This window comes from Nothoprocta perdicaria, unplaced genomic scaffold, assembly GCF_003342845.1.
Source record: "Nothoprocta perdicaria isolate Ctin4 unplaced genomic scaffold, notPer1 scaffold_129, whole genome shotgun sequence".
Lineage (NCBI taxonomy): Eukaryota > Metazoa > Chordata > Aves > Tinamiformes > Tinamidae > Nothoprocta > Nothoprocta perdicaria.
In genome coordinates, this window is record NW_020454416.1 from 1,182,728 (window position 1) to 1,206,347 (window position 23,620).

Genomic DNA, 23,620 nt, shown 5'->3' on the forward strand with positions numbered 1-23,620 from the left:
TTTCAAGTAGGAAAGGACTATATTAATACAGAAGAATTAAAGAATTACTTGCTTTCAAAATCCTGAATACACTAATATAATCACTACAAATTTTACTTAATTTGCTCTTAAATTCTTCTCCAGTGTAGTTGCTCATTCCATGTTCATCTCATTACATACTAAGAAAAGACCACCTCACTTTGGCATTCACTTGGATCACTTTCAAAACGGAACCTTCATGCAATTTAGATAACAATCCACTGTTTCTTAGTCACATAATGACATTATCAAATCTATCAAGTAAATGTGGAACTTGTTTGTTTTGGGGCTTGGATGAAGTTTGATTTTGAGCATTAAAATCTAAAGATACTTCCTCTATCTTACCACACTGTTATGCTTATTCTGCAACTTCTGCATCAATTTTATTTTCTGTTGAATACAGAATGACATCTCTGGCACTTTTCACTTGGACTTGTATCTAGATTTTCTGAAGAAACTAAACTCTAGGCTACAAATATGACAAATCTTTTCAAATCCATGTTTCTGAGATGTTTGTTGCTCAATTGAAAAAAAAAAAAGAATCCCTTTATCGATAGTTAAATGCTTACCACTTTTTCAACATCTACTTCTTCTTCACTTGGGAAGTCAGAAGCACCATCCAGCATCTCATCAGCAGAATCATCAGTTTTTTCATCCTCCTCATCGTCGTCGTCGTCATCTTCCTCCTCCTCTTCCTCTTCCATATCATCAGCAGTAATATCAATAGTGGGCATGTCATCCTTTTTGCGATGCCTGGATTCCTGTGCCCGCTGTTCTGGCACCAGGAAGTCCCCTTTATCAGATGCATCAGGTTTGTTACCTGAATCGCTTCTGTTTTCTAGGGCAGGTGCAATGCTGGATATTTTGCTCCAGGAACTGTTGGTGTGTATCACCACATCCTTAACTGCTTTCACCTCCTCCTGACCATCAGCAGCACCTTGCTCTTGGGAAGAGCTGTTACTGGTTTCCTGCACAGCTACGTTTGTTTTGCCTTCCCCATTATGTTCCATCTGCTTTTCTCCTGAAGTGTTTTCCTGCTCTTTCGCAGAACTAGTTTCAGACGTCCTTCCTTTTTTCTCTTTCACACCTTCAGCTTCAGCTGTAGAGTCCTTGCATTCCTTCCTTTCCATTTCTGGTTGCACAGTAGCACCATCCAGATGTTCTTTTTTGCTCAGAGGTGGTTCACTGCCTCTCTGGTCCTTCTCCTTGTTCTCTAGATGTCCATCTTGCTCTTTCTGACCCTGTGGCTGCCCAGCGTTTGCTTTGTTGCCCTCTCTGTTTGGTACCTGAACATCTTTCTCTCTCTCTTTTCCTTGCTTCTCCGTGTGTTCAGCACATAGCTGTTCCTTTCCACAACTCTTCAGCTGTGCAGTTTCCCGACTCGTGGGACTCTGTGCGTGTACACTATCTACAGGAGCAACTGAAGGCTCATCTGAGGACCCGCATACAGTTTCAGAGCTGGTTGCAACAGCCTCTACTACAGCTTCAGAAGGGACAGAGTGCTCTTTCTCCTCAGTGACCACACCGTTTTGCTCATCGGTTGGCTTCTCACTGATGTATGAATGATCCGATGTTACAACATCTGCAGACACGTCGTGCTGAAGGGAGGAAGCACCATCTGAAGAACTCTCTAGCACACCCGAATCCTTCTCCACAGTCTCCACTGAAGAGGAATTGCTCTCAGGTTTGATGATGTCAGTTGCTGACTTTTCAGCATTTTTTCCCTGATTTCCTGACCCCTCGTTTTCTTCTGGTTTGCTATCTGATACTGTGACCTCTGACTCCACAACCTCAGCCTCCTCCGAGCGTGAGGTCTTCCCATTCTCCTTCTGCTGAGCAGTCCCTGAGTCATCTTTCTGCACTGCATTCTTGGAATCCTTTTTCATCTGGAGAGATGCAAAATGGTGAAGAATGGAGTTTGGCACCGTCTTTTGTCCTGGGAGCTGAAGTAAGGCAAAACTTCCAGACTGTAAAGGTATGAGACTCGCAGTAGTAGTTGGTTGACCCCCTGAGCTGCAGGTTATTTTAGTCTCAGTGCCCGTTTGATTTGCCATGCTGCTAGCAGCAGGGGGAGAGATCCTCAGAGTCAGAGTGCCTGCCTGGGAGACAAAACTTGGTACCGAAGGAAGAAGAGAAGATGCTTGGGTGACCAGGTTAGCTGTAGAGGGTAACTTTGGTCCCTCAGTTTGTGTGGCTGAATTTGTGACAGGAGAAGTGGAAGACGCAGAGGAAGTGGGAGATACAGGTGACTCGGGAGGCTTAGAAGGGGCAGGCAATCGAATTCCTACAACAGATCCTGTGAGGAAAATAAAATGCCAGTTAAGACTTCCTCAAATGCTTCTTTTCTTTTAGTTTTAGTATTTAATGCGGTACTAAAGCAGCCAGAGCTCTCAAGGATCACAATATAACCAGGTATTTGACACAAGTTTCTAGTGCAAGATCTCCTACCGTGTCCAGAAAGGTTTACTGTTGGATTTTCACACTGAACGCCCCTGAAGCATACAAAAGGTGTACTAGAACTGACAGAGATTCAATAGCAAAATGAACTGCCATTGAATTTGCCATCAAAACTGCCATTGCAAGTTAAATTGTTAAATTCACTATTATGAACTTTAATCAAAGGCACTGCATTTGGTTAACGTGCCACGGGTTTTACTTTTCATTTTTTCCCATTTACTGGAAAAAAACGTAAAAGCAGATTTTCTCAACCATGGCAAAATAAAATCATTGAACTAAAACACTGCTTTTCAGAAACATAGTTTGACAAACTACCACAGGATTATGTGATTATATCATGATCTTTTTTGCCATAATGAACTCTTCCACATATTCACTAGACTCCTGTCCAAAAAAAAAAAAAAAAAAAACCACCCACGAAATCCTACCTAACCAGAAAGGAACTTCTATGCATTTTTGACCAACTTGCTGCATCTCAGCTAAGGCACAGGAGTATTTTTCTGCAAGTGACCTGACCCGTTACTCCTCTCTCCATGCACCACTGTCAACTACTGTTCCTGCTCTCACACTTCAGTCTTCTACCCTGCTTCTGCCTCTGTCTTTTCAAGATGCTTCTTTATAAGAACAGGGAAAAATCCTAACAGAAAGTAAAAATGTATTTAAAGCATGTTTTATTCATAAAGATATTTTAAGTATGTACAACAGTACTCTCAACAAGCATCCTACCCATGATCTGTCAGATGCCTGCAAATTCCCTTTTTCCCCATTTAAACAACAAAGGAACTTCTCCAATCCTGCTTTCACTATGAAAAAGAGAAATGTCTGAGAAATCAAATACATTTTCTCATGCTGCAAGGAGCAACAAACCTCCCATCATTTTGACACTGCAGCATAACGCTTAACCTGAATGCCTAGCATAAGAGCACTATCAAGCCCAAGAAATGCAACAGCTCCATGCAATTACTTCCAGGAGGGAGAACGAGCAGCACGGAACCGCGGCATGGTTCGTTTCTGCGTACGGAGCTACTAGAGAGGCAGGAGAAGCTCTGCACTTCGTACCTGGGTTGCGGAACACGACCGGCGGCGTGCTGGGCTGCGCGCCAGCAGCTCGGAACTGCTGCAGCGGGACCAGCTGAATGATCTGTCCGTTCGGGTGCCTGAAGAGGTTCACGCCACCAGGGCTCCTGAGAGGCTGAAGGACCATCCTCTGCCTCGGAGGAAGCTGCACGTTGTTTAACGGTCGCAAAGCGGGGGACGTCTGATGCACTGGGATCAAGAGCAGCCGAGGTCCTCCGATGCGCTTCTCTGCTCCAGGAGACATCTTTGGGGGAGTTTTAGTTGTAGCTTGGGGAACAGCATCTTCTGAAAAAAATTAAAAGTTGCCTAAGCTCAACTGAAGAAACATTCTACAAACAGACACTAGCCGTAGGAAGAACAAGTGCAAATGTTTTGGAAACAACTTCCTCTCTTAACTTGCACGCATGTTACATGAGTAGCTTTTTTATTGACAAAACAAACACAGGATGAACCAGACACAAATTTCCTCTCACTGTTGTTCTCAGTCATGACACAAAAGACACTCAAGTGAAGATGAGAGAGTAACTCCATGCCTATTTCTTGGACTCTGTGCCAGTACTGTAATTCAAGCAATCACTGTTGCAATTATATTGTGCGTTCCTATGCGCAAAAAAAAAAAAAGATTTCAGACTTCCAACTCACTTCATAGCAGTCACAGCTCTGTCAGCCACTTTTTTTCCTTCTCTACTTGCTTAGCCTAGACTCAAATGAACAACTTGAAGACTACATTTCTTACCCTGTTTTAGAAAGACGGATGAAGGGAACAAATCTGCATTTAAATTGGGTCCTACATTCACAGATGTTACTCCAACTATGAAGGTGATGGGAGGAGGGAAAAAAAAAAAAAAAAAAGCTTGCAGGAACACTCCAAAGCACCCAACCTTACCTGGTTTGGGGTTCAGTGTAGGACTTGGGTTAACTCCTGAGAGTATAATTGGAACAGAGCCAGCAGAGGAAGCTGGGGTGGTCACCACAGATGTAGCTGTTGCAGTTGTCGTCAGCACGACCGTGGAGGTGGACGTTGCGGGGACAGGACGAGGAGCTGTTGACGTTGTTGCAATGGTTTTAGGGAGCGATACGGTTGTTGCTGATGTAGCTACCCCCGTAGCTTTTGTTGTGTTCACAGTGGTGGCAGGGGTGGTGGGCGAGGGAGCGGCGCAGGTGGCAATGGCAGGTGTTGCAGGAGCACCTGTGACTGCAGGCCCTGGAGTTCCTGTAGTTCCAGGAGGAGAGCAGGCAAGTTCACCAGCTCTTGCTTGGCTCGCAGTGCTCACAGTAGCTACTGCTACACTGGAACTTTCTACAGTGACTGGAGAAGTAGTGGTGGTTGTAGTGAGCCCAGGGCAGTTAACTGAAGATGGCTTTGAGGGAACCACGGGAGCAACAACCATTATCGGTGTTGGCCCGACACTGATCTTCTGTGGGCCTGACAGAGGCTGGGGCGTGCTTACTCCTGGGATCTTCTGCTGCAGGACTCCGGCTTTATTCATCACAAACTGGGTGAACACCCCACCAGGGGAGGGTCGTGCAGCTGCAAATAAAAACTTGCAGGTCAAAATTTTAAAAGATTCCCTCTTTGCCTTTTATGAGGTGCAACAATACTCATTTCAGCATGAATTTGGGCCCATTTTCCTAAAGAGCATATTGCAATTACACTGAAACCTTCATGGCAGTCCCGAACATGCCTTAAATTATTGCATTAAAAACACAGCTGTTCTATCCCACTTCTATAGCTTTCTGTTGCACTTCTTCCTGGCCATACAAAACAATCAGGTCTTGAGGAATTATGTTCTTTATTGCAGAACTACCAACAGCAAACCAAAACTCCAGTACATGCAAACCAACAGCCAAGAGAGATAACTGGCTCATAACATTTCCTAAACCTCAAATTCTTCCTGTATCAGCTTCTTTGTGCAGTCTTCCACTTCCACTGCTTCTTGGTTCTCACAACCCTGCTATTGCATCCACGTCACTTCTGGTGGAGAAGGGACAGGGTCTGCCCTGTCCCCTTCCCACTGCAAGGACCGTCGTGAAGTTGAGCACTGGATAGGACAACTTTAACCAAGAGGCAGTAACCCTCGCTGGGAAGCATCTTCCCCTCATCCGTTGCTCACCATGGAGCAGAACCCTCCATCTGCAGCGCTCCAGGCCCTACGGATGACAAGCAGACCGGGGTACGAAGTATGACAGCACAGAGCATTTCTACTGAGCAAGCCCCACGTCAATCTTTGAGTTACTGATTTACACCTTTAACTTGGCAAATCCGGTATGCAGCAATCACCCATCAATGAAATGCAGCCACCTCTTTAACACTGTGTAAATATATAATATCAAAAGTTTTATTACAAAAAGAGAACTCAAGTTTACACGGCAGAGAAAACTGAGGCCGAAAAATAACAGTTCACCAGAAGTTAAGAGTTTTGCCAGGACACAGGTAACATCCTTTTCTCTCGCAAAGCTTCTTCAGATCTTAAATTATTGTGTGGATGGGTGCTAGATTTTAACTCATGCAAAATGAAACATTCAAGAGCAATTCTTCCTCTTGCCATGATGGAGTAACCATTTCAGTACCAACTCAGCTCTGAGTATCGCATGCATCTTCTGAGACTTGTTATTTATCATTCTGGAAGGCTTCCTATCCAGGTGCTGACTAAATCCAACCCTTTTTAGCTTGTGAAATCCAGTGAGATTACAGGCTGGGGTGGTATTGGCTGCCCACCTGTTGCTTCCCTAATCCAGATTTGGATCATCTTGTCTTTCACTGCGTTGCTTCATGTATCTTTGCTGTTCTCATGAATTCCAGGTACAAGTGTAATATCATCAGAAAAACAAACAGTGAAGAACTGCAGATTAGAGTCATCCTCTTATTTTAACCCTCACCTTAACAACTTCTCAAAGTATGATGAAAAACAGTTAAAAAAAATCACAGAAAACTCTCAAAACAGATTTCCAAGCTTAACATTCAATCAGTGTCTCCATCCACTCTTGTCTCTTGAAAATATGCTCTAGCAGTATTAATAAAACAACTCGCAGGCAACATCTTTGAAGTCAAGACTTTCCGATTTAGATAAAGAGGTTATGTATTGCAGAGGCAGTTTAGGTAGGCAACTCAGCTAAAGGCAGCATGCACTGTTGCACTGGAACCAACAGCAACGCTGTACACTCACTTTGTACTTCAGCTTCACGCGATGTAAAATACAGTAATAAGTTCCAACCTACCTATCTGTCTCTGTGGTGGGACATGAGCTTTCAGAGTCGTCACAGTGGGGGTTGAAGTAGTGCTGGTGGAGGATGTAGTTTGGGGAGTTGATGCTGTGGGCACCTGGACTGATGGTGTCCCGGGAGCAGCTGCTTTAGCATTGGAGGCTACCTTGGAGATCACAGTACTGAGGGTGGAGATATCAAGTACTGTGGGCTGCAGCCTGCCTGTGATATAAGCAGCTAGCCGATTGGCGGGATGTAATGCCCCCATCTGTCCCAAAAGCAGTTTGGCCTGAGGATAACTTTTACCATTAACCTGAAAAAAGGGGAAAAGGGAAATTTTGTGAAGAAAAAAGAAAAAAAAAGAAAAAAGAAAAGCTAATTCACCACCTCTGGAGGGGTGCTTCATTCTGTGGGACTTTCAAGTCTTTTCAGACTAACATTGCAATTCAGAATGGGAACTCCTTTCCTTTCTGCTCAGAGTAACTAAAAGCATGTATATTACATCTTTGTAACACTGGGATATCAGATGCTGCTTGGGCTCTCCTACAGAACCAAAGGAGAACTGGCACTCACTGAACTACAGTGAAGCCAGCACCTGCTCTTGCTGTCTTTCTGCTTAGGCTACATTCCTGACTAAAAATGATTTGTCAAGTTCAAGGACAATTTTAGATAAAATTCTCAAATGTAATAAACTTCTTGTATCACAGAAGAAAGAATATATAAGGCCATTTACACTGGGACAAAACCCTAAAGAGGCTCTAACAGATATATATATTTTATCTGTACTGCCAATTGATATGGTAAGTCAGGTACGACAGGTTGATCAACTTCAAATTTGGAGTTGTGGTTATAACCAGCTGCCTGGGAGGAAAAAAAAAAACCCAGCATCTTGCTACATGTCAGGCTTTAAACCTCTAGTGGTCAACAATGGGAAGTTTTACTTTTTTTGTTTTGGATTTTTTTGTTTTGCTTATGCTACATTTTACTTCCAAGTTGTTTGATATCATCCTTCAAAAGTCAAACACATATTTAACACACTATGCTTAACTCAGTTTCTTATTTACTTTAATACTTAGGGCCAGAAGTCACTCCTTAAAGTCTGTCTCTATCGACTATTAAAACCAGGAAATCTTTTCCCCTGCATTTCTTCCTGCTTCAGCTGCTCTTTATGAAGGCAGCATATTTGCAAAATGTCCTGAAAATAAACTTGACTTTCATTTGCCGATTCACATGCCTCCCCTGAAAGTGCTATTGTTATAACTACAAACATCTCTGATTGAAAAAGCATCTTCACCTATTACTACAGTTCCTACCATGAATTGAAAACACCAACTTGGCTGCATGATAGGATTTAGGATTAGGAAGTCTCTTCATGACTGACATGCAATCTGCAAAGAGCAGTCTGTTTATGAGGGAAGATGAACAATAAGGTCTAACAACAGGCAATTTAGTACCTACAATTTCCTCTTAAAAGTTTTGTCCCAGTGTATACATTCTTGGGGGGAATAAATTCCTACTTCCTGGCCTCCAACAGTCATCCATATAGAAGTCTGATCTGCCCACTGTGCCTACGGTAGGTTTTCCAAAGCACCAGAAAGAACCTGAGAAAGATTCTGCACTTGGGCCACTAAGACCCAAATGACCAGAAAGACAACCTAAGCTACCAGGCTTCAGACTTTCTGTGCGATTCCCTGAGTGAACCTTAGAAGGGACAAGCTTTTAGAAGAAGCAGGAATTTCTGTCTCCCAGAAATACACGTGTGACTATGTTAAAAAGAAATTAAAAATGTGTTTATTTTCCCTTTTAAGGAGTTCTGGGATACCAGAAGAAACTGAATCTAATCGCCACAGTAAAGGCAGAGGGACCCACCTGAATCAAGCCTGAGGGGCTCATATTAGCTTTGTGTTTGTAGGCGACCAGCCTTCCTGCAGGAGAAAGCCCTGCATAAAAAGGCAAGCCTTTACCCCCATGCAACTTCTCCTGTAGTTTGTCCAAGGTGTCTGCCCGCGAGAACTTTGAGTTTTCCAGGTGTTTGCACGGTACCACTCCACCATCGGGAGTCTCCAAGTCAGGGATCTTGGGCTTCTCATCTTTGTCCATGCAAGAAGGCACTGAAATTTTCATTCTGGACGAGTAGGCAGGAGGGTTGTTCTCATCCCAGGCTTTGTGCTCTGAAGTCAATTCAATAAGGAAGCTACCCACTTTGAGGGACTGTGGAATGTTACTGCTGACATGCTGTGATAAGATGGTCAAGATCTTAGTGCGATCTTCCTCCCAGCTGCGGTCAGAGATAATCTCGATAAGTTTGGTTGGTCCACCTGGAGAGGTGTGATGAACATGGGAGGTGGAGGAAGAATCCCCCTCACTACGGGAAGACCACCAGCTTTTCTCTGAGAAAGAATTGAAATAGGTTTCTGCAATACTATGGTATTTTAAGCACCTGGTTATTTAAAACAGTTCTATCCTGCCCACCTCCACCCTTGTCTCCGCCACACAAGACAACACAATGAAACCTGTTCAAAGCATCTCTTCCCTTTGCAGGGCTTTACAAGCAAGAGAAGATTCAGTGCAAGCCTAAGGTAACTACTGCTCGCGGTTCGTTCCCTGCAGCCAGACCATCTCAGGTTGCGTCTCATTGCGTCTCACAAGCTAAACCAAGTTGGGTTGGTTGAGTACATGGATGAAAGACCTCCAAGCAACACCAACGTGCAGCAGAGAGCATCGCTGGTTATTCAACGGGTGGCGCTTTTCCCTTGGAGTCAGGAAAGGACCAGTATCCTACAAAAGCATTAGGGGCAAACGTGCTGCTAGCAGAACTGTCTTTTGCGGAAGACGTCAAATAGAAGCCAGAGCTTTTGCTGTCATTGGAGTTCCAATGGCACTTTCTGCAAAGCTGTAAGGATGTTGAGCCCTGTGTCCTGGTCAAGTTTTAATTTTGACCTACCAATTCATCAGCATTTTCAGCTAGTTGCATTACTTTTCCATTCCCAGCCTTAGATGTAGAGTGTTGTTGTACACGTAAATCAGCAAAAGATTTCAGCTTAAAAAGGTAGCTATATTTCATTAGCAGATGACACATGACACAATGCCTCTTTAACAACATCTCACATTAAAGTTCACAACATGATCTGGGGCACTTCAGACTGAAAGAGAACAGAGATGTCTAGCCTAATCCTTTAGGAACTAGCAACTCAAAACCATTTTATTATGTGCAGCAAAAGTTCAACTCAACTCTTCAACTTGAACTAAAGAATTCAGCACTACACAGCTCCAAACAAGGTACAGGTACCTCCTTGTCCCGTACAATTCTAGGTGGAAAATCTGAGGACTCAGGCTCACAACTTGGTACTTACAGTAAGAAAACAACAACAAAATAAAGCAAAAAATCCACACAAAAATCAGTGACCTCTAGTCCTTTCCAGGCATCTTATCACTCTTGAACACAAGTCTGCTGTGGGATAACATCTTTTATTGCTGACCAAGCTACTGTAATGATGGTCACTTTAACCTCAGGGCAACAGTAGGTAGCAGACATTTAGCCTGTCATACCTCCCACGTTACCCATACAAAACTGCTTAAGAAATCAGCCAGCTGCAAGCACATGATAAAACTTTTATTGACAATTGTAGTAACCCTCCCAGCACGTGGACTTTTGTTTCATCATATCTACTTAAAAAAAATAAACAAGCAAACAAGCAAAAAAACCATATGGTACTATCAAGTGGTTGAAACATACTGAAGACTCAACTCTTACCTCTAGATTTATCTGTGTCTTTGTCCACTTTACAGACTGCCTTCTCAGGAGGCTGAGGGTCTGATTCCTGCTCCTAGAGAAGAACCGTAAGAAAAAAAAGTTCAGCCTGTGTATCCTCTTCCGTACTAAATCACATCACAAAATAAACTAGTTCAGGATACTATATTGCACAATGACAGAGTGGATAATACAACTTTCATCTTAGAACAGGGCTCCAAACAGCAAACATTCCAGCCTTACACAATGGAGCTCCCGGGAGCCAGGATTTTCCGAGACAAGACCGTTTCAATCATGGTAACAAGATAAGTTTACCAACATCATTAGGTGATTTAGGATCCACAGTCCTGTTACAATCGAATCAAACCAGACTCTCATGTCAGGTATTAGTTTCTGGGAAAAAAAAAGACTTACTTTACATTTTCAATATTTCTGCCTATTATTGGCAAATGCTTGATGCTTGTGCTGTTTCTTACCTTTACACTACCGCTCTTTGGATTGCATTGGTCTTTCTGTTGCTTTTTCTCCTCTCTCTTGCGTTCATATGCTCGGACCCTTGCACAGGTCATCATACTTTCAAAGTACAAATAGACAGGATCTTTGTCCTCTTCTCGAATCTACCAAGAGGAGAGGGGAAAAAAAATAAAATGAAGAGAGGAAAGTACACCTCTCCAATTCAGGCACTCTTTAATGCATTATAAGTCAGTTTTGCATTCTAACAGCACTTGAGAAAACATCGAGAAGAAAGCTCCAGCATTTCAGCCTGAATCCTCCTGCTCACTATCGTACACCTCAGTCCATAGGTGAGGCTGGGGAAGGCACCCAAACCCATTCAGCGAAACCTGTCCACTCTAAGTGAGAAAAAAAACAAGTGTGAGGAATCAGTCAGCCTCAGCTGGCACGTGTTAAATGGCAACTCCGTAGAGCCTGGTTGTGTCTGAAGAGGTTTCTATGCAGCTCGTCACTTCTGTTAGATGACAGTGAGGGGAGAGGAAGACGTTTCAATATCGTCAGCAAAGCCTCATCCAAAAAGAGAAAAGCTTCCAGAACTACACCCAATTTTGTAGAGCCTAATTTGTTCGGCAAGTTCTTCATTAATTAGGCTACATATGCAGTTACTCAAACATTATACAGGACCAGCAATCGTTTTCATCATTTTCAAGTAATAACATATATTACTGCATTTTTAAAAGAAAGGCTCTTGGTGAATCAAATTCATCTTTCATCAACACAAGGCTGAGAGTTACACATTTACACAGAGTCAATCCATCCTAACTTACCAGTATATGTATCTGCAATAAATCTTGGGCTTTCTCCTCAATTTTTTTTTTTTTTATTTAAAATGGTCTAGTACAAAAGGTTTAGGCAGTGCTTCATTTAATTTTCAATACAAAGAAACAGAACGTTTTTTTTTTCCTTTCTTACCACTGGGTTGGGTTTGGGAGTATACACTCTGCCTGGTTTCATTCCACTGGAAGATCTATGCTTACTAGAAAACGAGACTTCTGGGTTAGGCAAAACCACAGGCTTAACCGGTTCAATAACAGATGGTGTTGGGATGTAAATTGGCTCAGGATCTATTTCACCTTCTACTTTCACCCACAGTGGACAATTCCTAATAGGTTGTTCTGGCTCTGAATCACAGATAGCTGGAAAGAAAAAAAAACAAGGAAAAATAAAACCAATTCACTTGTAAACGGAAAGTATTTTAAAATAGCAGTAACAGAAATCTTCTTTTGGGCCTAAGACCTAATCCATGTAGCAATCACTAGTTCACACTGCCAGAAAATACTACTGTATTTTACTTGGCTCAAATTCTAGCCAAAAATGACTGGGATTTCTTCCACAAATGACAGGAAATGAAAATAAAAACGGTGCTATGCTCATCTTTGTTTCGCGCTTGTACAGTGATAGCAGGTAAGGCAAAATGCTACAGACAGCGTGATCTTCACTGATACGTACATTTTAAAACAACAACAACAACAAAAAAATCAGACTTTATATCACAGTTCTATGGAGGAACCAATTTATTCTACAGGCTGTCTTGAGTTTAACACTAAGCAACACACTTTCTGTCTTCAGATATTGCTAAAAATACACTAGCAAGAAGCTGAAAACGTAAATTCATGGTCCCCTTTAGGGCAATTTGTTTTTCTGAGTATACCTTAACTAGACCTGAAACTACTATGAATTATCACACTTATAATGAAGCTAAACTTATGCTGCTATATACTGCAACTGAAAATATAGTTTTAAATAGAAAGGATATTGTAAATGTTGCAGCGAACAACACCAACAGCAGAGGTTTGGAAAGCTGAGTAGGAGCTTAAATTATCTAAAATGAACTCTAGCTATTTGATCAAGACAATTGAGTAGCAGGAACAATGCTGACCAGAAGGGTAGAAGTGTGGCTCGCTGCTAGATCATGATACCATAGCCGATGCTGCAGAGGCCTCTTAGAACTTGCTGCCATCTAGTAATGCGACTGCTATCATGCCAAACAAAAATCCTTTGCAAAGATAGGCAATTTCTGCAACGCTGGACAAAAAAGTCATTGTGGTCCAGCAATACTCACTGTATTCGACCCTTTTTCTCTTCCTTTTATCTTTCTGCCTCTGTTCATCGTCTTCCCCGTTACCCTCTTCCTCTGCATCTTCATCCTCTTGCTGCTCTTCTTGGGATCCATAGAACACGAGATTCCCACGCACAGCTTTTCTCAGGATTTTCTTATGTTTTGATCCTCCTTTTACCAGCAACACCTTTCTCTTCAAGCAAGTACAGCCAAACATGCAGTCTGGCCTGCGGCAGTGGGAGGGCTGACGTTTCTCTAGTGCCAGACTGGCGCAGATGCAACCCAGGCGGCAGAAGTCATTATTGCAAGGAGGTGCTCGCCGTCTTATGATTTTATGGATAGGTTTGTTTTTGAGTGAAGCCTAAAAAAGGTTTGCAAAAATAAGAACACACTTGAAATTATAAGGAAATTATAAGGAAAATATAATGAGATGAAGTTTATATATAAACAATGTATTATTATTTGAAGTTCATTCAGAGCAATCCTTGCAACTATATAGTTTGAATGTGATTATTTGTCATAACTGAATACTGAAAAATAAAACAAAGGGGAATCTGCATTGGAAGGCTTCTAAGAGGCAGTCCGAGATATCTAAACAATCTAAATACTAAACTAGTTGTGAAAACAGCTAAAAGGTTATTGTGTGACAATCAAGTTATGAGATTAGGATTTCTTCACAGTTGGTACTATTGAAAAAATGCAATAAATAATGTAAGAAATGCAGTTAGTGTACAAAAACTGCATAAACCTTTTTCTCTTTTGCTTTTTATTGTCTTTTGTGATGAAAATGAGAGCAAATTCACAATTAATGGCTCTCATCAGCTTGCAATATTGTTCAAACACTCATAGGAGTTATAAATCCCTTCTTACTGGACAAGACAAATTGGAATAGAATTTGCACAATACAAAAAGGAACATAACCAAAAGCTCAACTGCAGTGCCTCTAAGGCATCTAGGATAGACAAAGACAAACTGATGCAAAACCATACTAGCTTTCCTTTTTTTTTTTTCCCCCACTCTGAAGAGGACAAGAAGCGTAAAGGATGTTCCAAGGACACATGATATGAACTGGGTTATTTTTTCCCCACATACTGCACTAAGTCAGCAATTCCCAACCTTCACTGGCTAGAAGACCACAACAAAAAGACACATGCTTTGGCTTCTCTTTAACATCCTTGCTCTTGGTTTGTGCATCCATAAGCAATATTAAAAAGTGCACATATGTGGAATAGCAACAACCCAAGAAGGAAACAAATTAGTGTGGATTTACCTGAGCTGTGAGCAAGGTTGCCAGAGAGATGTCTGCTCGTTCTTCGGTAATGTAGGTCCGTGGTTTCCCATCCCACAGAGCACAGTCTTCCAAGTCCATTAACTTGACTTGAGATTTAGACAACCCCGGGGGACGAGCTGCTTGCTGCTGCTGCGGTGCGTGGCGCAGGCTGATCTGTTTTGGCAGCACATTTTCATCCAGAGCTGGCACCATGAAATTATCTGCATGGTTACTCAAACTGCTACTCGAGAGGGACTTGGCAGCCTTTTCCCCTGATGCTGCCGTGCTGTGTTTCTGCTTTGCAGAAAAAGGTGAAGGCAGTATAGGCTTGTAGGATGATTTTGCTCTGTTTGAAGACGACTGTCTGCTTTGAGTCTTTGTCCTTCTAGAGGTAGATGACATAGAAACAGGCTTGAACGTGTAAGATGTTGATGGAATTATGGTGGATTGCTTCTTTAAAACGCTGTCTAGCGTTCGCACGTAGCTAGTGCTCTTGGTGGGAAGCTGATACACCACGGGAGAAGTGGGCGCGCTAGGAGAGAATCCCATACTAGTTTCCATCAACTTCCCTTCATTTTCCAGATACTCATCCAGCTTGTCACTGCAGAACGCTGAGCGATTCTTCAAGGAGCCTTCTGAACTACCACCTTAAAAATGGGAAAAAAAAAAAAAAAAGAATATAATTCAAGAGCACTAACACATTTTCTAGAAAATGTATACTTTATAAGAAATGTAAACAGTGATATCATGACCCAACTCTGAAACGCAGATAGCTCTTTAAACAACTGCTCTTGTTGAAATTTTACATACAATACCACGTTTATAAAAACTGCAAGTCTTCAACAGGCAGTGGCTCAATGCAACTGGTGTTTATTTATTGTCCCAATCATCTAACCTACCCAGTTTACCACAGCACATCTGTAATACTCCAACATCATATTGTACTGAAGTATGGAGGCTGCAACATAAATACTTTCTCAAATTCAAAATAAGAATACATTGATATGTAAATATCTATTGCCAAATAGCTATTTCCACCGAGTCAGGACAAAGGAATTTAGCATGCAAGGAATATCCCTTTTCTATTAAGTACACTGATTTTTTGGTACCTTCATTTCTAGAAGCACCATGAAGTTTTCCTCGCCAGCCTTTAATCTTGGTGAAATCATTCGTCTTTCCTGTTCTGGAAACAAAAGGAAATCCAGTATCTGGAAAAGAAGAAAGCAAGACTTAGTTTATAAGTCAAGCTTCATTGGAATCAATGTCTTGGCAAACTCTTTACTCCTGTTCAGATAATATGAAGAATAGTAGATCAAAAGCCAGAATAAGGAGACTTAATTTTTTTTTTTTTTAAGTTTTTAAGTTTTTAAATTTTTTTTTAATTAAGACTAATTAGCAAAATCTGGTTTCCTGTGTACACACATTTTCCATCTTGTACAAAAGCTGTTTTCACCTGCATTTTCAGCTTTATCCTCCTTCCCTACCAATGGTGCAATCAGATAATTCCAAAACCCGAATGGGAGGCTCCAGCCATTTAGCAGGTTGAAAGGGAACAGTAAAAAAATACTGACCTCATACTGCAGCATCCCTCAGAAAAGACAATAATTTGAATTTGTCCCTCCAATTCAGCCAATGGCTTTTCTAAGACCTGTAGAAACTTCAACGTACACTCACTTTTCTGTTAAATTTGGCTGACTACATATTAGGAACAATGACAAGGAACAGTCACAAAATGCGAACAGAGGCAGCTCCATTAAGTCTTTTGTCAGCCTTGGAGGCTAAGTCATATTGTAGGAAAAACAAATAGGGCTTTGTGTTGCTGTTTTACATATGGCTAGGTTTGAAAAAATAAATCAATCTGACACTAAACTGAGGTCTCACAAACTGAGTTTATCTCTTCTCCAGCGAAAACAGAGCTAAGAGACAAGCTCTGCCTTTTCAGCAGCTCCCCAAAACAGAGGGAGAAAGACAGTTTTGTATTAAAATCAGTACCTTTGGACAGTGTTAGAATCTTTAGATACTTAACAAGAAACAACAAACAAAAAACAAAGAACAGAAAAAGAAAGAAAAGAAGCACAACTGGTGAACAAGTTTGTGAAGAGTTATCACCAGTTCCAGGATTTGATTACTGTTTTTCATTTTCTTAGCTTTTAGCTTAGCTTTAGCTTGAAGCTTAGCTTCAAGTTCACTATCCCTGCCCCAGTGAAAAAGAGCACTACCCATTATAGCAGAGGGAAAAGGGTTGCATATGTGATGATCTGATTTTTTTTTTTTTTTTTTTTTTTAAGTTTTGCTGAAACTTTTTTTTTTTTTAATTTTGCCCAACAAACTAAAAGGTTTCTTTTTTTTTCTTTATATAAACTAAGCTGAAGTTCTTCCATGACAAACTATGTAATTGTCAAAGGAATGGACGTAAGTCCTCGCTAAAGGGCAAAACGGGTACAAAAACTACTCTGGCCAAGGTTCAATACATGCCATGCTATTTGGCTATGTTTTATTACAGAAGTTTTTTAAAGATCTTTTTAGCCAGAGAAATAGGATTGTCACAGCGAGTGCTGTGCCACTCTGCTGGTCGGTCACACTGCTTCCACCAGGACAAGGGGGAAATGGCAAAGCAAGAGGCAGGGGACATGGAAGGGGACTCCTGCAAAACAGCAAGAGGTGCTTTCAAAACGGGAGCAGAGGAGAGAGCAGACTGCCTGAGCAGTCTGGGTACATCAAGGGCAGCAGGGCACAAGTTTACATTTACAAACCCAACAGATGCATGCACACAGCAGGCCAGACAGTATTCGTAATGGACCCCAGGCTGAAAACCACACGATCAAAACTACCCAGAACTCTTCGGCCAGGCACTGTGTTTTGTTTCTGCACTACAGCTTTAATCGCTTTTGAGACATCAAGCTCAACTATGTGGCCACTCCTGTCCTCTGACCATCAATGTTAAAGAGAATACTTGGGATTTCAGCAAATTCATGTTCTACCCACCTGGAGAATTGGGATTGGTTCCTAGATAGTTCCACAAAGAATAATTTGAGTAGGAAAGAGGCAGCTGCACACCCAAGTACTTCAAGTCGATGCTCAGCGTTGGGTCCACAGAATTCAGCTTCAGTCCCACTACAAGAGACAAATATCAAGTAAATGTCTCAAGGCAAAGAGATTAGGGGGAAAAGAAAGTCATGATATTGATTAAAAAATAAACCACTAAATCACACACTGGCTTTTCTAGCATTCACCAAGTATTTTAAGATGACTGAGAAGTTCATCAGCATCCACAAATGTGACTTCCATTGAATTTGAAGCAGTCATGAATTTAAGGTTAATCTGGGGAGCGGAAGTCAGCAAAAAAATGGAATTATTTGATATTGAATGAATTTTCTTGATTATTGTTCAACTTTTCATAGAAATTAAGGAAGTAAAATACCTGAGCTCTACTCCTTGTAGCATTTTTAACTAGACACCACTCAAAGTCCTGAAATTCAGATTTACTACCTGAAGCCCTCAAGTTGACTATTTAATGTTTCACGTCAGCTCATGAGTTATCAATCCTGCAAATGGCATCACTCATTCCCTCTTCTCCCGAAAGCTATTTTTGTGCAAAAACATATACCACATGCCATCCATGCTGTAGTTTCAACCATCGGTAAGATAAATTACACTACAGCTCTGAGGAACTGCAAAAGGGAACAAGGTAATTCCAAGTTATATACAATGCCACTCTCAGGACAAGTTCACCAAATGATCCTGATTTCAGCAGGCTGTTTGGGGGAATTGCAGTTTGTTTTCTCTCCAAGCTGTCCTTACTGGTATGTTCAAAACTAGCCTGCCTTCTTGCCCGTCTTCTGCTTGGAAACCAGAAAGTGGGGGGAAAAAAAAAGGCTATTAGAAAACTCCTTTTTTTTTTTTTTTGTCTGCCACTACCGTTAACTGCCCTTGTCATCTTCCTTCTTTCAACTCCTCCAAAATGCTAAATTTAAAGACTTCATATGGCCACAAAAGATATATTAAGAGATACAGTAACAAAAGTTCTCTTATGGCAAGAGATAACTTTCAAATATGCATAAAGAAATGGGAAGCAAATGCATGAATCTACCATTTTGCACAGAAACATGTCAAATATAATCCATTTCTTTTCCAACTAAATCTAAAAATAAAACAAAAGCAGACATTATTTTTCTTGCCATTCCACTTCAATTGCCTTCAAAAAGAAGTCTAACTTTGTTTAACACCTATCCCTGGTCTTGCCCGTCTCAAGTGTAATTAAAAAATCAAGAATATTTAGCAGAAAACTTTGTATGAGTTTAGAAAGCAGCATGGCAGTGGATCACTTCTCCATTTATATCTTCTGCTGTTCCTGACTCGCATCATTCTTGACTCTTAGGGGCAGCTAAAATCAAGAGTTCTCAGGCTGCTGGCTATCTCTGCTTCAGGTTTATATGCCAGATGAAATGGAGCTTTATGAAGTTCAACACTGGCAGCCCAATACAACCAAGAAGCAAAATGTTGCCTCTCTAAAATGGGGGCAAAGATTGACAGTCTAGCTCTCTTTCTCAGGCAACGTGCAAGTCATTTGAGATAATCCAATTTATAGTGGAAGTTGAGCCAAAAAAAACCCACCAACAACAACAAAAAAAAAACATGATCAGTAATTGGCATCTCAATCCCCACATACTACAATGAATGCATTTCAAAAACCCAGGATCAGAACCTCAAATGCACAAGTTACTCCCATTTGGATCAATTCCTTTATCAGCTGCTCTGCTGCCCCTATCAAAGGCATTGGCCTCAAGACTCTCATCCCTGAAGGTGCTTTGACATCATCAGCAGAGGAAACGAGCTCTGCAGTGCATGGAAGTGAAAACCGCAGGCTGGAAGTTCGGTGGTTTGGCTGGCGAGCCTTGACCTGAAGCAACTTGGGAATAACAACCCAAACGTAGCAAACACAGTCTGAGTTAACATGTCTGGATTTCTAGATCCACAGCAAAGAATATGCATTGGCACCTGGCTCTTTTCTATGCAGATGTTAAGCACCAGTTCTCTACAAAGTTGAGCTCATTACAAAATAAGCAGGGCCTAAGATCTGAAGGCTCAGCAGTTTTCACAAGACATATGGACTAACGTGAAGCTTCTTGCTCTTCCATGTGAGATTCAAGAGTAATCTTTTGTCTCCTCCACAACTTCTAGCTTGCGACATCATGATCAACGAACGTGTGAAAAACAACAATCTCCACAGATAGTTATTCAAAACAGTCAGAAATGTTAGATTCTCACTGTCCTGGGTGGCAAGTAGCAAACTGAGTAGAGTTTGCACGTACACACATGTAGTTTTCCAATAACTTGTGCAAAAATAACCATAATCAGATCCCAACTATATTAAGCACAGACAGGATTACAGGAAACTATCCGTTCAGCATGATTAAGTTTATTATACAATCAGACACAATCTGCACGCTGCATGCTCACCTTCCTGAAGGCTGGGATGTATCACTTGCTTATGCCTCAAAGTCTTCAGCTCCTCCATCAACTCCTTTTCCAGTACTTGTATTCTTGCTTGACAGTCTGCTCAAAAAATAATATATATTTATCACTTACTATGCCCCAAAATTACCTGAATTATTATGTTCTAGTGCATTTTTATACATTCTTGTATTGCAGGAAAAATCCACTTGCAGAAAGCACAAACAATGGTACCTGGATCATTTGTAGCTAACAAAGGAGCCTGAAGATTCTGTGATTCTTCTCCTTCAACTCTGTCAACAGTGTGTATGTCAAGAGCTTCCTACATACATAAAAAGTCTTGAGTAAGTATAAAATGCCTTGAAACACTGACCCAGATTCAAACTAGTTCACAAATACCATTAAACATGATACTGCCTAATGAAGAAATATACCATCTTTTGCATAAAGAACTTCAGATCCCAGTATGTCACGTATTCCCATGTCGCTAAAACAAAAATGTTACAAAGAACATAGAGACAAGGCATAATTTATAAAGAAAAGAGGTCATAAATATCAAACTTAGTTTTTAGTTCCTTTTCAGCTTGTCTCATGTTTAACCAGTTTGTAGTTACATCATAAAGGACAATTAATTTTATTCAGAACAGTTCAGGCTTACCTTTGATGCAAAGGACACAAAAAGGACTCCATCTACATCTTCAAGGTCTGGCTTCACATCCGGAGGGACACTCCCAGGCCCCAGAGAGCTGTTCTTGCTCGTTATTACAGCTTTCCCTAAACCTTTAGGGGGACGACCAGCCTTGGAGATTTTGAGTTTCCGTGGTCTTCCTCTTTTATTTGGACCTGAGGACATGGCATTTTGACTGGTACCAGGGCCTTTGTGGCAGAGAGGGTTCTTGAGCATTCCAGTCCTTTTTCTGCCACAGATCTCTTTAGCTGAAAAGTGGCAACCGACTGAGCCCCTGAGACTGAAGTTTGGTGATTTAGATAGAGCCCACTGGGCTTCTCTCATTGAACAGTATTTCTGTGCCAGTTTGCTCATAGAAGACTGTTTTCTCATAGCTAATTCCTCAGTGAGGATGGCAGTGCTTAAGCAGGAACCTTGGTGATTTTCAAAACAAGCAGGCAAGGAATCCAGAATTGCGCTCAAGGGGGATTTCTCTTTCTTGCAAGCAGTCAGCATGGTCTGAGGCAGCTCGGATATTTTCACCGTGCTCTTTGTGACTGCACATGGTTCTAAATAGACTACAGGCATCTTCCCGCTCTCTAGTTTTAACATTTTTGCTCTGGCAACACCTGAAGGACTGGCGAGTAGCCGCTTCCGGGGCCTGAACTCTCCATCATTCCCTTCCATATCACTGTACTTCCTCAGGTGTTTTTCTCCAGTGGGATCATCCTCATCTGTGTTGGAATATTCATCCGTTTCTTCATCCGTTTCTTCTTGTTTTACAGTTATTCCTTGAGTGCAAATATTGGACTCATAGTCATAGTCATCCACTGGCTCCTCTTTAATGACAACATTGAAGTGTCCGCTTGGATCCAGTGGGGATGTCACCCGGGAACTGCTTTCATAACTGCTAGCAATGGGACTAAAGGGAAAAAAAAATACAAGACCTTTGTTAAATCTCTTAGCAGAGTTTCATCATCTCCCATATCCTTGGTACATAAACAACTTCCAAAGTGCTTCAAGTTGCAACTCTGTCAAAGACCTCAAAGTTTCAGCTTCTAAATAATTTAGAAGCTTACACTTTCAGAAAGGAGACTTCAAAAACTGTATTTGCCATCAGTGAAAACAATGCAATTTCTTATCTGAAAGTAGTAGCACTATTTCCTTTTCTAGTAGTATCATAATGACATTGGCAGTTCCTCTGAGTGAGGCTTCACATGAACTCATGCGAAGTTAAGATGTATGAAACACTGGCAGCAAGGGGCCTCAGTTTGCTCCACCTTATTGAGACATCTTTGTGAAGCCATCCTTGTACTTGCCGAGAGGAGGCCGAGTGAGTGCTTAAAGCACTTCCATTTACATGATTTAACGAAAATGTTAGTTAACTCATCCTAAATTCTCCTTAAGACAATTCTTAAACATAACTGCTGCTCTAGCACTTGCAGTATTTTAGTATCCTATCAAAATATGCTCCATTTTCCACCTAAGTCTGAACACCAACAAAACCCTTTAGGCAGTGTGTAGACTTAGTTAGTCTGTAGACTAACTGTGCAGCCAGTTGCACTCCCAGCTAATAGGCTGCTTCAAGTCACAGAAGACTTGCGTCAAACACCCGCAGTCATCAGCTGTGAAGAACGTTAGAAATTGGCACCTAGTCATGAGAGGAAACCACTTAGATATGAAAACAAACTCTTACGCACAATGAATCTCAAAAAATAATAGACCTTCTTTACTAAGTTTATCAGACCATGTTCTGGTATTCTGTTTGCAAGGAGAGGGGGCAGGAAGAGGAGGAGGAGGAGATTATTTCTGCCTTGAATACACTGAGGTGCTTAAGGGAAAAATGCCCGGAGCTGCCACAGAATATAGGGCATACAAAGGTAACAAAAGGGAGCTAGAAAATTGCAGCTCAGGAATGAAAAGTAAAATGTAAAAGCAGAAAGTTTTTCCATAGGAGCAGAAAGCCAGGACACAGTTTTATATATCTACATTAAAAACAAAAACCCTCCCAGGAGCAGGATAGGACCAATGTAGAAAATCCACTGCAACTCAGAACAGTGAATAGCCAGAATTAAGCTTGGAGCCAAAACCTGCCTTGCAGGAAAACCAGTTGGTAGCAAGGGAGCTGCATACAGGTCTTGTTTCTTAAACGTCTGTTGTCTTCTGTGACCACTTAGTTTTCTATAAAAAATATCTAGCCTTCATTCAATTTAAAGAAAAAAAAAAAAAGCCTAATATAAGATTAGACAACTATCTTCTTCAGGTAGCTTACAGTAAGAGAAGGTCTAAGCTGATCCATTTAGAGGTTCTGGGCAAAACCCAAAATCCTGTGACACTGAACCTAAAGGTGAATTCAATATATCAGATGTAGAACTACTGCTCCTCTACCTTGAAATTCTTCAAAACAAAGGCACAAGAAAGATTTAATGAGGCTGGGAATACACTTCTCATTCCATGTCATTGTTTCTACAAGCTTGGATTTATCTAGTCATTTTGCTTTGTTGAAAGAGTGACTACTTAGGCTACAGTACCTATCTGGACTGTACTGTACAGAACCTATCTACAGATACTGATCTACAGCTGCTATCCACAGAGCACCCAAGCCAAAGGAGTTCTGCTGTATAAACAAAACTCCTGGATGACAGTGTTATTTTATTCTGCATATTGTAACTACGGGTCAGATGGTGACAAGAGTGTAGTATGCTTGTGAAGATCATATATTTGCACAAAATGCTAAGTGGTATTTTTGCACATTTTAAATTCAGATTGGATAGTCAACTTTTCGTTACGTTTCTTTTTAACGTTTAAGTAATTTCACTTGGCCTTGTTTTGTGAAATGCACTAATTATTCACCACATAAGTGGTCACGGGAATGCATCTTCCTTTATTCCACAGGAAGCTGACATCTCTCAAAATCCTCCACTTAATTTGGGATCACCTAAAAATGGCAAGAGAATGTCTTGTTAAATAGTTCTTTTTTTTTTTAATTGATGGAACAATGTTCCCATTTACAACCCAAACAATAAATTCCTTTACTTTCTCCCAATAATATAATGAAAGTGTAAAAATTATTTTTTGCATTTTCTTGCATTTTTTTCTAATTAAAAACTGCTAAGTCTACAAATAAGGATCATAAATTGAAAGTACTGA

The 23,620-nt window shown here is 41.1% G+C and overlaps 1 protein-coding gene across 3 annotated transcripts in view; it reads right to left on the reverse strand.

The window, feature by feature from the left end:
- Window positions 1-23,620, reverse strand: part of MGA (MGA, MAX dimerization protein) — a 48,774-nt gene that overhangs the window by 20,735 nt on the left and 4,419 nt on the right. For 2 of the 3 annotated variants that reach the window (XM_026033395.1, XM_026033394.1), the window contains exons 3-17: window positions 20,462-21,392; window positions 20,038-20,125; window positions 19,810-19,905; window positions 17,335-17,463; window positions 15,459-15,557; window positions 14,350-14,996; window positions 13,083-13,440; window positions 11,933-12,156; window positions 10,984-11,124; window positions 10,511-10,583; window positions 8,626-9,146; window positions 6,772-7,069; window positions 4,439-5,083; window positions 3,535-3,837; window positions 588-2,314 (exon numbers count right to left, since the gene is read on the reverse strand). In XM_026033395.1, the coding sequence (XP_025889180.1) occupies window positions 588-2,314; window positions 3,535-3,837; window positions 4,439-5,083; window positions 6,772-7,069; window positions 8,626-9,146; window positions 10,511-10,583; window positions 10,984-11,124; window positions 11,933-12,156; window positions 13,083-13,440; window positions 14,350-14,996; window positions 15,459-15,557; window positions 17,335-17,463; window positions 19,810-19,905; window positions 20,038-20,125; window positions 20,462-21,392 (6,280 nt within the window). The remainder of the gene's footprint in view (window positions 1-587; window positions 2,315-3,534; window positions 3,838-4,438; window positions 5,084-6,771; window positions 7,070-8,625; window positions 9,147-10,510; window positions 10,584-10,983; window positions 11,125-11,932; window positions 12,157-13,082; window positions 13,441-14,349; window positions 14,997-15,458; window positions 15,558-17,334; window positions 17,464-19,809; window positions 19,906-20,037; window positions 20,126-20,461; window positions 21,393-23,620) is intronic. The other variant, XM_026033396.1, reaches the window with a different exon arrangement.